The 12,562-nt window shown below is 44.3% G+C and overlaps 1 protein-coding gene across 1 annotated transcript in view; it reads left to right on the top strand.

Annotated features, from left to right (window-relative positions):
• The window catches only part of SCAI (suppressor of cancer cell invasion), a 37,959-nt gene that overhangs the window by 3,229 nt on the left and 22,168 nt on the right, over positions 1-12,562 (top strand). The window contains exons 3-4 of the mRNA XM_085076675.1: positions 5,194-5,255; positions 8,276-8,407. Coding sequence (XP_084932801.1) covers positions 5,194-5,255; positions 8,276-8,407 — 194 coding nt within the window. The remainder of the gene's footprint in view (positions 1-5,193; positions 5,256-8,275; positions 8,408-12,562) is intronic.

Here is a 12,562-nt window from a genome sequence, read left to right as displayed (position 1 = left end):
TTGCACTGTTGAAGCACAAAAGCTCTGTTCAAGATGTGTAGTTTTAAACAGGGTGGAAAAAGAGGTATGGTATGGAGTATGTGTTGCAGCAGGAGGAGACAGTTCAAAGGAGTGGACCAAGTTGTGTGTGGGAGCTGCACTGAGGGTCAGATGGAGGTCTGGTTCTGTAAAGTATGTAAGGAAGTTGCCAACACAAATATTACCTTGTAGCTTACATGTGCTGAGAGAACGCAGCACAGCCCTGCAGCAGGGATGGAACAGAGTAGCCATCAATCTGGTTCCCTGAGGATGTCAGTCAGGAAAGGAAGTGTGCGATGCCAGAAAGCCTGGATGGAACTGCAGGTTTAGAGGACTTGTTGTTTGAAGTATTTTTAATTATTGCTATTAATATAATGGAACACAGACGACAAGCTGGGTTTTTAAAATATGATTAAAGCAGAAGTCAGCAGAGGGATTTCTCTGCTGTGAGGCAGAGGCACGGTTCACGAGCTGTACCTGCTCTGGAAGGTGAATTCCCAGAGTGATGATGCTCTCCATGCAATTCCCAAGCTTGCTGGCAGCTCCCACCAAACACCGGTTTGGAGGAAAAAGTGAACCAAAGGGATCAGAAAGCTTTCCCAAGCTTGTCCTGCATTCCCTTTTGTCGGAGTACAGTTCCAGTTGGAAGGCAGCCATTGGCACCTTGGCCGAGGATGGAACAGGCTGCAGAGTGTGACGATAGCTGCCCTCCAGATCGGCGCTGGCCTCAGCTGCCATTTGGGCCAGCCAGTAAATCATTTGGCTCGCCAGAAAGAAACCTCTCCATCACATTGCTGTACAATGCAGCTTGATGCTAGCTGTTCCATTTCAAATTAATGAGTGTACATCAAAGAGTTAAAACATCAGTTGTTGTCTGAGGAAAGAAAGAAAAATCTTTCTTGTAACTGGGATGCTTTTCAGGAACTTGGCTCCTGAGGAGGCGAGAGGCATGTGCTTTTCCGCCCTGCTTTAGGTGATGGCTTAGTTCAAGGGGGCCCAGATTTGGCTCAGTCAACAGTTGTGTTGGCGTCTTGCCATCAAATGTGCATAAAATGGAGCTGACTGCAATTCCCTCCTCACTCTAACATGGAGGGGCAGCCGAAGGGACCCGAGGCCGCTGCACCGTGCTGGAGGTTGGCTTGGCTGTGAGGTTACCCTGGGGTGTGCAATCCCTGCAGCACAAGCTGTTGCGTTGTGACTGAAGTCGTTGCTTTCGAGTCCCTGGGTTGTATTTTGGTGTCTTGTCATAACTAATGCTTTTCAGCCCTTGTTGTGCCTGTGCTCCCAAAATCTCTCTCCTTTCTCACAGTGGCTTACATGCTTTTCCAGATGTAGGAGGTTCATCTCTCATTTGCAGACTCTTCCTGTGATTCTGTGGCTTATGCACATTGCCACAAAATCGAGATAAAACACAACTGGCATTTTAGCTGCTCCAAGAACATTGTGTGTAAATAAACCACTAAATAGTTGAGCCTGTGAAATGTAAATACACACAGCTCACTGCCACAGCTGATGCTGTTTTTCTGTCTCCCTTCTACCCTCCCACCCCTGCCAAGAGTGGGCCAGTCTGATGTTCTTTTTTCTCTTGCTCTTTCATACAAAGCAAATGACTGCTAAGTACCATGTAGGTGGTATGCAAGCACCACGACAGATTCATGATTTGAATGTGGATGAAAGGAAACACTTGTGTCCTCTTCCACACTGCTTCTGCACCATCTTCTGGAGATTCCTGGACTCCGATGACCCAGAAATTCTTCTTTGGTCTGACTTTGAGCTTGAGCCTATTTTTAATAGCAAACTAGTGAAGTCAGTGGAAGAGCAGAGGCCCAACTGTGATGACATTTTTAGCCTGTGCCCCTTGTTCATCCTATACACAAAAGGTCACGAACTGCAGTGAAAGAGGGATCACAGAGGGCGCAGAACAGACAAAGGTGGAACAAATTGTCAGTGGCAGAAACATAAAGAAGAGAAGCAAAAGTTTTGTGTTCTGAAGGCAATTGAAGGCCACGTGCATCCCATGGTGAGATCATGTCTCTTGTGTTCAAAGTGAGTCCGCCCAGAGTGAATTCAGAGGAGTCTGCTGGTGAGGTGTGGCTTCCATGATCTCAGTGTAGGAGGCAGGAAGGGACTACATGGTTTCCATGGCATGATGTTAATGAGCACCTCCGCATTTTCCTGAGAGAAAAGATGCCAAAGCTGCAGTTCTGGATACAGACAGGTGTGCTTTTAAGCAATAAAAGGATTTTTAAAGACGTCTAAAACATATGAAAAGTCTGATTCTACAGACAAAGCACTTACTTGAAGTTAAAATAATGGGATTGACACTGCATGTTGGATATTCTGACTCATTTGACTCAGAATGGAGTTGAATTTGTGGTGTTGCCTATTTCTCTACAGGAAGTTATGAGACTCTTCCTGCTGAGATGTCACAGGTAATGCAGAGGTGGCAGCTCCCCTTAACTCTGAGGTCTTATTGCGAGGCTCTTTGCAGATCCTCTCATCTTCTGACGTGCTGGGGAGGGAATTATGCATTCATGTGAGAGTAGTAAACTTTCAGTTTGCGGTAATAAGATTTGTGCAATTTGTATAACAAATCTTGTGTAACTGTGAGTGCCTGCTCTCTGCCACTTCCACTGGCCACAGCAGTGTGCAGCTGGGGAATGTGCTTGCATGGGTTTATCTTGTTTTCTTATTTATCCCCTGCCCTCTCCTTTCCCTTTTTTAGGAAAGAAAGTTTATGCAATTGCATTATCAGGCTTTCTCTTTTTTCTTCTTCTCCAAGCAGCTTTTAAATCCCTTGTCTCATGTTGCTCTAAGGAGAAAGGTCCTGAATATTATCTAGTGAGTAATTGTCACAAAATTCAAAAGAAGTTGGAGTGATGTGTTCAGTGCATCTATTAGAGGGAAGGACAGACAGAAGAAAGTTGTTACATTGTGGGAAGCATCTGGCCAGCCCCTCAGTATGTGTGGAGCCCCAGGGTAGTGAAGCTTTCCCTGTGCTGGGGAGAACTGGTCTTATTGGGATGCGAAGGGATGGATCAGTCCAGGTCCCTGTCCCTGTAGGAGGCACTGCTCCCCTGACTGCTTGTGTACAGAGGTGTGGCTGTGTCTGTGCGCAGGCTCACTTGAGTTCGCACGTTTTTATTATTTTTTAAAGTGATTTCCCTCTTGCTTAATCTCTAGAGGTAGCAGTATTTTTGCAAGATAGCTGTAAAAATGGTGTATTTTAGTAGGAAAACCAGTTCCTTGGAGGATTCCCAATAGGAAGTAGTTGCTAGAACTAGTTGCATTTGCAGGTGATTTTGTCAGCCACACTGTAGTTTGTATACAAAATAATAATTCTAATTAATTTACCCTTAGTGCCCTTTGAAGTAAACAAACATCCAGACAGAGCAAACATGATTTGGCTGATGTGATCAGTTAAATAAAATAGCTACTTGTTTCTGAAGTTGAAGTTGCTTATCATTGCGGTGTTCAGACAAAACTGTCCCCAAAGCCCCGGGCTGTGCCCATGTCCTTTTCCATGTGCAGTCCCTGTGCATATCCGTGCAGCAGTGAGCAGAGCTGGGGCACAAATGCTCTGGTTGCTCTCTGGACTCGCCCTGGGCATTGCTGTCCCCCAGGACTGAGCCTTGCTGGGAGCTCAGGTGTGAGCTCAGCCTGCTCCCAGGTGCCTCCTGCAGCATCTAACGAGCTGCTGGAAAAGGAGCTGGATATGTCTGGAAGAGCTGCAGCCACTGCAGTGCAGACATGGCCTGAGGTGAACGGTGGTTGGGGGGAGGAATGTCTGTGTTTGGTTCCAAATTTTACTAAAAACCTTGGAATAATAAAGAAATCCTTTCTCCCCCCTATATTTTATAAAAAAGTGGTTTGATGGATTACTGCTCGTTGCCGTTCCCTCTGAATTCGTGACTCCAGCAGGCTGTGAGGCTTTTGGTGCCTGTCTGGGGGAATTGCTATTTATTTATTTCAGTGTTTTTTGGGCAGTACTGAGTGGTGTCTTGGGAACTTTAGGGCAGTGGCTCTTGATGGAGAGTTAGATATTCTGGCAAGAAGAATGAATTTGGGTACTAATGCATTTTGTGTTGTCTGAGGATCTGTCAGGACTAGCACTCTGAGCAGATCACATGGAAACACACAGATGGTTTTCCCAAAACGTGCAGTATAGCGTTGAAAGAAAACATGAGACATGAGTGTGCCAGTCTGCAGAAGGAAAGGAGAGGCAAATAGAGAGCCAAGGTAGGCATTCTGCTTGATGAAGGTAAGTTTGGCTGGTTTTTGGTAGAGATTTTGAGACGTGATGGTTCCAGACTTTGTGTATCAATGATCAGGAGTTTAGTTTCATCTGTGTTGTCAATTTGCAGATAAGAGATAGATACCAGCTGGCCATCTGGCTTTGTGTCACACCCCCTTTTGGCAGTGATGCTGTGGGAGATGTGTCAGGATGAAAAGTGGAAAGAGAGCTGGTCTCTGACTCAAGGTTTGACAGCTTTAAAATCCTGATAGACTGGAATGTGTTTTCCACCACTGGTTTCTGTAGAGAGCAGTTCTAGGAACATCTTAGTTTGGGGAAAATCCTGTATCAACAAGATAGATTAATGAAGTGTGTTTGCTTTTGGTTTTTGGTTACCGGTTGTGCCTCTAAGCAGAGAGTGGGAAGCATTTGAAAACCAGTCAAGATTCCATAACTGAGAAGTGATGGCTTAAAAAAAGGCAGATGGGTTGTACAAGTGTTCTGTCAGGAGCTCAAGGTGCCACGTCTGGCCAGCTCTGCTGTGCAGTTCCAGGAAACTGCTCCTGATTCTGCCTGTCCTCACTGATATATGAGCTTACAGACCCCAGACATGCTCCTGTCCACTGAGCCCTCTGGTTTCACCATGGCTGCCCCTTCAGTGCATGAAGTTGATTTGTACATGTCGGGTGTGAAGTGATGACCCACTGCCAGCAGGCAGCTGAATGGCAGCGTACAGGGATCCTGGCTAGTAACAAATCTGAGAGGATGTAATGCACTTATTGAACATATCCATGCTGGACTTGCATTGTTAGCTTGATTTCCCTGGCCCAGAGCGTTCCCTCACCACTCACAAAGCCTGCCTTGCCTTGCAGGCCTGAGTCCCAGGGTAGGGCCAGTGGGGAGTGCATACCATTAATTGCAGCACTCTTTTTCCCTTCCAGCTAAGCCTGGAAAACCTTAGCCAAAAGACAGCAAACCACAGGGAAGTGGAGACGTGTGTGATGTAAGTGACATCTGACTTTAAAAATACTGGCCAGCACTGTGAAACCTCCATCCCTGTCCATAGCCTTCCTCCTGCTGTGCTTCAGCTCCAGTTCAGCTGCCCTCCTCTGGGATGTCTGTAAAGTTCTGCTACCCTGGGTGCTGCAATGGGATGAATTTGTAAATTCCATTAATGTATAGCGCTAAGCAAACCTAGAATTGTGTGTTCTGAGAGTGTGTAAGGAAGAACCTGGCACACTGAGTGCGTTGCTTGGCTGGCATGAGTTTTCTGCCTTGTATGGCCTGAGGAGTTGGCAAAATCTTTGAGAGAATAATAAGTTCTACTGGAAGCCACCATTTTCTACTTATTCTAACAGTCTTTTAAACCAATGTTTCAGTGTCTCCTTTTGCAGACTCTGGAGAGCAATTTTTAACATGTGTTACTTAAGAAAAATTGTCATGCAAAACAGCCCAACAGTTTCTTTTGCGTGAAAGAAAGCAAAAAGCATCAAACAGAACAAAAATCAAGTAGGGGATATTCCTGGAATATAGCTGGGCTGTCAAAACTGGGAGAACTGTCTGTCTACAGACGAGCACAGATCCATGTGGTAACTTCTGGCATCAAAGGGAAGGAGAGGTCCCCATTGTGGATGTACTCCTGGTTGCATTTTATTTATATTGTTCATTTAGAGCTGAGCAGTCCCTGAGGAAAGGGCGATGTCAAGAGCTGTATTCCTCCCTTTACTGTGCCCACTTGCTGTTCTAATAATAAGTCTCCCTCCTGTCTGTACTGCTGCTGCATTACAACACAGTCCTTAGTGCAGGAGCACCTCCTCCGTTCCTGAGCCGCTCCTGATAGTAGCTCTTCCTTTGTACAGCACCAAATACCACCCCTCTGGAGCATGATAAGCCAAAACCAGTGCATGAGATAACTAATTTTTTCTTTTTCTGTCAGCTGGAAGAGCCAGCTTCACGTATTTTTCCTGCCTTCTGATACCTTTCACATCGGCAGGCTCTGGATTTTCTAATGTATCTTTTATTTATTGCATAAATGGCCTCTTCACAGTGGGTCTGGTGGACTTATTCCACATGAGAACTAGTTGGTTTTACTTGCCTGTGCCAGGGCTAACACAAGTTATGCTGGCAGCAGTTGGGATTGTTGGGTAGTATAACTTAAGTATTGTTTAAAATAAAATTCACTGCTGTGAAATGAAAAGACTGATATCTAAACTGTATGAAACATATTGTGCAATTTAAGAAAGCTCAATTTTTGCAAATGTGTCTGAAGCTGCTCTGGAGTTCCTGGACTACCACGGTGGAGTGCAGAACCCACGGCCTTGCTGCAGGATTTAGGTCACCCTCGCTGCGGAGCACACAGGACCTGGGGTATTGTCCCTCCTCCTGAAATTCCTCCTGGCTACTTCTGACATCTGTTTTTTTAGGTCTCACTGTTCACCTCAATCTCATATGTTGGTGCTTTAAGTATTTGATGTTGTTTGTTGTGTGCTGTGTAAATGTGAATGTTTGGAGGTTTCAGACAGAGGCTGGTGATTCACAAAGTTCCTGTCCTTCTTGCAAGGCTCATGCCAAAGCTTGTGACATCTGGGTGGTGTGTTTTGGACTCTGGCACCCATATTGCAGTTACCTGACAATATGGAAACACTTTTTACCTTTTCCTGGAGCTCTTCAACAAGTGGTTTGTGCAATGCCCCCATGGCCTTGCATTGGTGCTCTGCTGTGCTGTCATGTGAGTGTGTAAAAACAAGTGGATGTGGGCTGCATCTTGCCTAAACTGGGAAATCATGAGACTGCTTGGTTGGCAGGGTGGCCCTCTAACTTACCCCAAAAGCTGGGTGGAAACTGCCAATTTCTCCTGCATTTGTTAGGCATGAAGTATTTGTTCAGGGAGATATTTCTGAAGCGTCTTTGGTTACTGTGAAGGATTTTTCTGTGACAGTTGCTGAAAGATGCTTCTGGGTGCTTCCTGATGGCTGGAAAGAGTTAGCTTTGCCATTTCCTGGCTTGGACTGGGATGTGTAGGTAATTATTTGTGCAAATAGCATCCAGACAGAGCTGCTGCACAAATGGAAACTTGTTGCTTAACAGAAGCACTTACCAGGACTGGTAGAGAAGCTGCTGGAAGTAAAAGCTCTGCATTTGCCTGGTTAGAGGTGTGTTTATCTTGCACAAAAATCCTGAACATGGCAGAGCTGAAGACCTAGCAGCCATTTCCAGAGATGTTTTGTTGTTGCTGCTGCTGCAAAATCCATAGCTCATCTTTGGATGCTCAAAAGGATAATTTGGTATCTGTGTATGTTTAGAGTAAGATTTTTAAAAGCAATTCTGCCTCTGTAAGCTTTCATATTCCCTTACTTACTCAGTACTACAATTATCTTAGTTTTTTGTTCAGGTGATTATTGTACAACATAACATTTTATTCATATAAGAAATAAAAATGGATTTGCAGGTATGATTGTGGGCAGTGCAAGCCATGGAATTAAACAGTCATGAGGATGCAGAGAGGAAGTATGGTAGGGTACTTTTTAGCAATCTGACAAAATTTGCCATGTTTTAGCAATAGGAACTGGTGAGCTATGGTTTTCAGGAGCTACAGAAGAAAATGAAATGTAAAGAGAACTGAGGCTGGTCTCTCTAAATACAGCTGCAGGATAAACACCTCTGTAGAAGGCAAATTTGGAGAGGATTTCTTTGTCCAAGTGTGAAACCTTAAGTGCTGTTTGTGCTACAGTCCTTTCATTGGCAGTTTTGTGTTTGTGAAGACAGTCCTCAGAGTTACTTTATTTTGTGACTCTTGTACCACTGTTACTTTTAATTTTGCTCTGTTAACTAGTGCATTGTGCAATAATTAGTCTTATCCCATGATTCTCAGCTGTTTTTCTTTAATGAGTCTTGAGAAGAGTAACCTGTGGAGAACTGCATGCTCTGTGTTACATCCCCATGGAACTGAACATGCATCTCAGTCTGGATCAATTCATAGCAGCCCTTGATTTTTGAGTAATATGGCTATTTTCTTCTTCATAGGACTGAGCTTGCTGTAAAAGAAATCATGTCATCAGGGGGAGCTGAAGATGATATTCCTCAAGCAGAGAGAAAAACGGTGACAGACTTTTGCTACTTACTGGATAAATCTAAGCAGCTCTTCAATGGCTTAAGGTTAGTGGATTTTTGACAGTATTCCTTCAGAAAAGCCTTGGGACACAAACTGCAGTGTGTGATGCTGAAATTAGTTGTACAGTGAACATTTCAAACTCAAACCCAGTAAGTTTGTTTAAGAGAGAACAATGCACCTCTGTATGGTGACTTTTGGACCATGTATATAAGAATGTCCGTAGGAGCAGAAATTCCAGTCAATAGTAAAGTAGAAGTTGGAAATTCCATGAAATTGATGTAATTGTTGCTGGAATGGCACATGTGTTTGAATGGCACAATTAAGGATTAGGTGTGACTGTGTACAGTCAACAGCATGCAAGTTCACAATGCCACAGTCTCCATGGAAAAAGAAAGGAATGAGAAGGATTGGCCTAGGTGGGAGGAAAGGAGGAGAGGGAATATTTTTGGGGAAGAAATGTAGAAAAGGATAAACATAAACATCCAAAGCATTCCCTGTGTGTGTCTGCTGAAACAAATGCTTAATCTAAACCGTGGAGAAAGGTAAAAATCTACATTTCTCTACAAAGCAGCTGCAATAACAACTACAAAATCTGTTTGGTTTGTCTGCAGGGGAATACATGTTTGGACAGTAATATGGATATCCTGTTTATGTCAATATATGCTGAGTTAAACAGCATGTATCCAAAGCTGCTTTATTTCTAAGCTTTGCTGTAGAGTCTCTTAAGTAAGGGGTTTGAGCTCATATCTGGTTGGCAGTTCAGCCTCTTACTGGGCTCTGAGTAATGCTGTATGTTTGGACCCTTATAGCTCCCTGTTAGTCTAACACAGATGGTTAGCAAAGATGCTTTTAATTCCTCCGCCCCCCGCTATTGATAATCCTTTCATGTGCTTTAGAAGTTGATTACCAAAGCCAAAACAAACAGTTCATGCTCCAAAATCTGAATGGCAAATGGGCAGTAGAGACAAGGAGTTCTTGGTAATTGCATTTGAGTCCTCATGAAAGACAGTCTAAAGCAAAAGGACTGAGATCTTGAGACCAGGGTTTCCAGGACTGTATATGGCATTCCACTGGCTTTCTGATAGATTTTGCTTGAAATTTTGGCCCAAATCACTGAAGAGTACAAGTGAACACAGTTCATGTGTGGCTGTGGGCTGCTCCAGTTCAGATCAGAGAGGTGACATAGAACCTCCAGCCATTCTGTCTCTCCTTTGGCTGTGGAGGGAGGTAGTGCTTGTATCAGATTTCGAGATGAGAGATGGAGTTTCTCAGTATATCCATAGTACTTTTCCAGAAAGAAACCTTCTTGTCCAGCTAAGTGAAAAGAAAATGGAAAATACCTTTGGATGAAGTGTGGCCAATAAAAATAGAGAGATGGGCTTAAGCAGCCAGTTCTGCTGTGTGAAAATGGGAACATTCCAGAACAGGAATATGCCCCTGTAACCTGGCACGGTTACTTCTTACACTTGACCACCATTTCACCTCTAACACCTGTGATTCCCATGGGCGTAATGACAGGATAAAGCAACATTATTATTCTTAGGTATCTCCTCTGTTAGTGCTTGTTCACCTGGAAATGTCTTGGCAAGCATCCCAATTCTTAGTCCACTTGCTTGCTTTTTTCTCCAGCATAATAAGTGCATTTGATGCATGCCTGACACCTTCTGTTTTGAAGATGATGATGGCCTTTGCTGCTGTATGTTTTTTGCCATTCTCTTGTCTCTACCACGTTTCATGGAAAAGAAGTGATGGGGGAGGGAGAGGAGAGCAATGATTTCCTTCCCAAAACCTCCTCTGGGCACTTCAGCTACAGGGAGCTGAGCCTATAGCTGTGTTGGCAGCTGCTTAGCTGTTGCTGCTGCCAAAAATTGCAAGGGCTCAGCCTGCCACGTCTTTGTTTCAGTAGCATTTCCTTCCTCTCTTCCCAAAACAGATGCCAAATACAGCATTTGAGGAAAACATATGATGGTCTGCCAAGGTTGCTGCTCGAAAGTGTACTTTGTGCTCGTGCTTGCAGTGGTACCATCTCCTGTGGCCATGCCTGCTAGGATAACACAGGGGGGCTTGTCTTTCTAGTGGCTGTACCATGGGCTATAAGTTAGAATAAACTGTTAATGAAGTATGTTCCAATGGCTCTCTTCTCCCCTATCCCCACTCCCACTTGCTTTTTTCTTGAAAAGGCTGGAAAGAGGGAGGGTGTAAGGAAGCAGTTTGTCATGGTGTACTGGCACTGGTATTATTTTCTTTTTAATGTTAAAAATTGCTTAAATGTGTTCAGTATCACAAAGAAGCCTGAAACTTTAGGGAATTAAAAGACATTATGACTCTGTTCTGGGGAAGTGATTGTCCCTTTGTACTGGGCACTGGTGAGGCACCTTGTCCTGTTCTGGGCCCTTCATGGCAGGAGAGACGCTGAGGGGCTGGAGTGTGTCCAGAGATGGGAACAAAGCTGGAGAAGGGTCTGGAGCACCAGGAGCAGCTGAGGGAGCTGTGGGGGGCTCAGCCTGGGGAAGAGGAGGCTCAGGGGGACCTTCTGGCTCTGCACAACTCCTGACAGGAAGGGGCAGCCAGGGGGTGTCGGGCTCTGCCCAGGGTGAGAAACCCATCATTCTAGAACATCAGAGTTTGTGTCTTCACGTCCCGTTTGGAATGTTTTAAATGCCAAGAAATTGGAAATGGCTTCCACTTGTTGTTGCAGGCTATTGTACTGTCCTAAATCAAATCTCCAGTCCCTCCTATGCATTTGGATTCATTTGATTGCCCCTTTATCTCTCCTGCAGTGATGTCCAGCCAGAATGTGTGTCCCCCACCACTGGTTCTGAGCCAGCAGCCTGGGCTGGGCACACCCTGCAGGAAAACCTGCTGCCTTTGTCTCTCCTTACTGCTCTGGTGATCTTCTGTACATCTGAAAGTAGCAAAATGTCTTGCTATAACTTAGGTCTTTAGTTCTCAAGTTGGGTGTATAATTGCTTCTGGCTCATGTATTCCCTGTCTCCTTTGGTGGGAGAAGCTGTGCTAAAAGCCCACTCTGCAATCATACGAGGCTTTGGGATTCTTTTGGGCTATTTCTCACCAAATAATACACATCCCCATGTCATATTAAAAAAGCTGCACCCATTTTCTCATGGCAAAATTTCTTGGGACGTGGGAGCAACATGCATGATGTTCAGCACAGAGCAGTAAAGGGATGGCAGTAAGGGCAGCTCTTGTCTGCGAAAAGCTGTGGTGAAACCACAGTAATATATTGCCATAAATGAAGTTTTATTACAGCCATGTCAGAATACTATCAAAAGAACAAGTGCTACTGTCTGTTTCCATGGAGATCTTTCCCGTTCCCTGGGGAGCTGAGGAATCCATGGTATTGTGCAGCTATGCCAGCTGCAATTAGGCGAGCAGGGGGCTTGAGGAATATCCGTGTGGACACCCAGCAGCGGCTGTGGGCAGCAGTGGCCAAACACATGGACACTGAACTAACAGGCTTTTTCAAACACCACTCATTTTCAGATACTCAAATCTAATGCAGTGCAGTGGGTTGAGCTGGGCTTTATGTTTAGATTATGTTAGAATGCTTAGGCTTTGGCAGAGGAAGGTGTGGCATGGGGGGGTGACAGGTGAGGTACAGAGAGCATATTAATTAGCTCACTGATGAGGGATAGATGCCTGAGCATGATCAGCCCATGGTTACCTGCCTGTTTCTTGATTTGTGCCATACCTACTTCTCGGTGTCTGAAGAAGGGTGTTTTCTTGCTCCCATATGTTAAGCCTTTGCTGAAATGTCCTGAGCAACCTGACCTAGAAAGCAGTTTTACTGTGGGTAGGGTTCTTCAAGTCAACCTGTCAATTCAGTCATTCTATAGGTTAGTGCCAGGGAACTTTTATTTGTATAATTTTTTTTAAATTATCCATTTTAGTGTTTTGTATTTGTATTCACTTTTTCAAAATTTTAATATCGGATCTTGTGCTAATTAAATTAAAGCTACCTCTTGCTTATATCGAAGTCTGCACGGTATCTTAGGTGTGTGTTCGGACAGTGCCTTAACTTCTTTTGTTTAGCTAAAATATTTACATCTATTACAACAAGAGAAGGTGGTGATTTTTTCCTTGCAGTAAATGCTTTAAATTTGCATGTCTTTGTATCAAGCTGTATTTGAATTAAGATGTTGGTAGCCTGAAGCACATGTTTATATTCCTGTTTACCC

Source organism: Lichenostomus cassidix, chromosome 17 (assembly GCF_008360975.1).
Source record: "Lichenostomus cassidix isolate B80296 chromosome 17, HeHo_3.0, whole genome shotgun sequence".
Taxonomy (NCBI): domain Eukaryota; kingdom Metazoa; phylum Chordata; class Aves; order Passeriformes; family Meliphagidae; genus Lichenostomus; species Lichenostomus cassidix.
This window is presented reverse-complemented; position numbering and strand designations above follow the sequence as displayed.